The sequence below is a fragment of the Lottia gigantea genome (genome assembly GCF_000327385.1).
Source record: "Lottia gigantea unplaced genomic scaffold LOTGIsca_3, whole genome shotgun sequence".
Taxonomy (NCBI): Eukaryota; Metazoa; Mollusca; class Gastropoda; family Lottiidae; genus Lottia; species Lottia gigantea.
The window spans coordinates 3872159-3873189 of NW_008708986.1; the positions used below are offsets into that span (position 1 = coordinate 3872159).

General features: G+C 30.2%; 1 protein-coding gene across 1 annotated transcript in view; it reads right to left on the bottom strand.

Annotated features, from left to right (window-relative positions):
* Positions 1-795: 795 nt before the first annotated feature.
* The window catches only part of LOTGIDRAFT_153373 (hypothetical protein), a gene marked incomplete at both ends in the record, with an annotated part of 1348 nt that continues 1112 nt past the window's right edge, over positions 796-1031 (bottom strand). The window contains one exon of the mRNA XM_009057273.1: positions 796-939. Within this exon, the coding sequence (XP_009055521.1) occupies positions 796-939 (144 nt within the window). The remainder of the gene's footprint in view (positions 940-1031) is intronic.

Consider the following 1031-nt stretch of genomic DNA (forward strand, 5'->3'; position numbering starts at 1 on the left):
TGATAGATCAGGAAATGACGTCATTGGGACCATTATCAATAATCGCATTTAGTGACTCAAGGCAGGATCACCTACACATCGAGTAGAATTTTGGCTGATTAAGACCATTTGACACTATGTCGATCAAAAAGCTCAAACTAAACTGCCCCCCTTGATGGACTTCGACCAGGAGCCCCAAAAGATCAAAGGGTGACCTCACATCTGTATTTTAATTCATAAGAAACACAAATTAATCATACAGTTTGCTTAATTTGACACTAAAAAATAAGGAAACCTATCTTTAAGCCCGTCCGTCTTGAAATCACAGACAAAACTATGTCTATTTTTATTTAGAAATGTTACAACTGAAATAGTTCAATAAAAGTAAATAGATGGATTTGAGCTTATTTCAAATACATGTATTTAGTAACACTTTATATAGTTTTTTTTTTTTTTTTTTTTTGCATTAATAAGCAGTAACATCCTTCTATCGCTTTATTACATTTTTTATATTAGTGAGCTGTAACATGTTTATATTTCATTACATTGATGAGCAGTAACATCTGTAGTAACATCTTTAAATTATTTTATTACATTGATGAGCAGTAACATCTTTATATCCTTTCATTACACATTCGGGCCTACCCGGAAGCACTGGCACAGGCATCAGAAATTTCTTATCTTAAGGAGCACCTAATCGCCTAGAATTAGAGATGAGAAGTACATCTTTAAATGTTTTTTTTTTACCTTTAGGAGCAGTAACATCTTCATATTGTTTTTTTACATTGATGAGCAGTAACATCTTTAGTAATATCTTTATACCGTTTTATTATATTGATGAGCATCTTTATATCGTTTTTCACATTGATAAGCAGTTAAATCTTTAGTAATATCTTTATATCGTTTAATTATATGAATGAGCAGTAACATCTTTATATTGTTTTTACATTGATCTTTATACTGTTTTTTACATTGATGAGCACTAACATTTTTATATCTTTTTTTTACATTGATGAGCAGTAATATCTTTATATCGTCTTTACATTGATGAG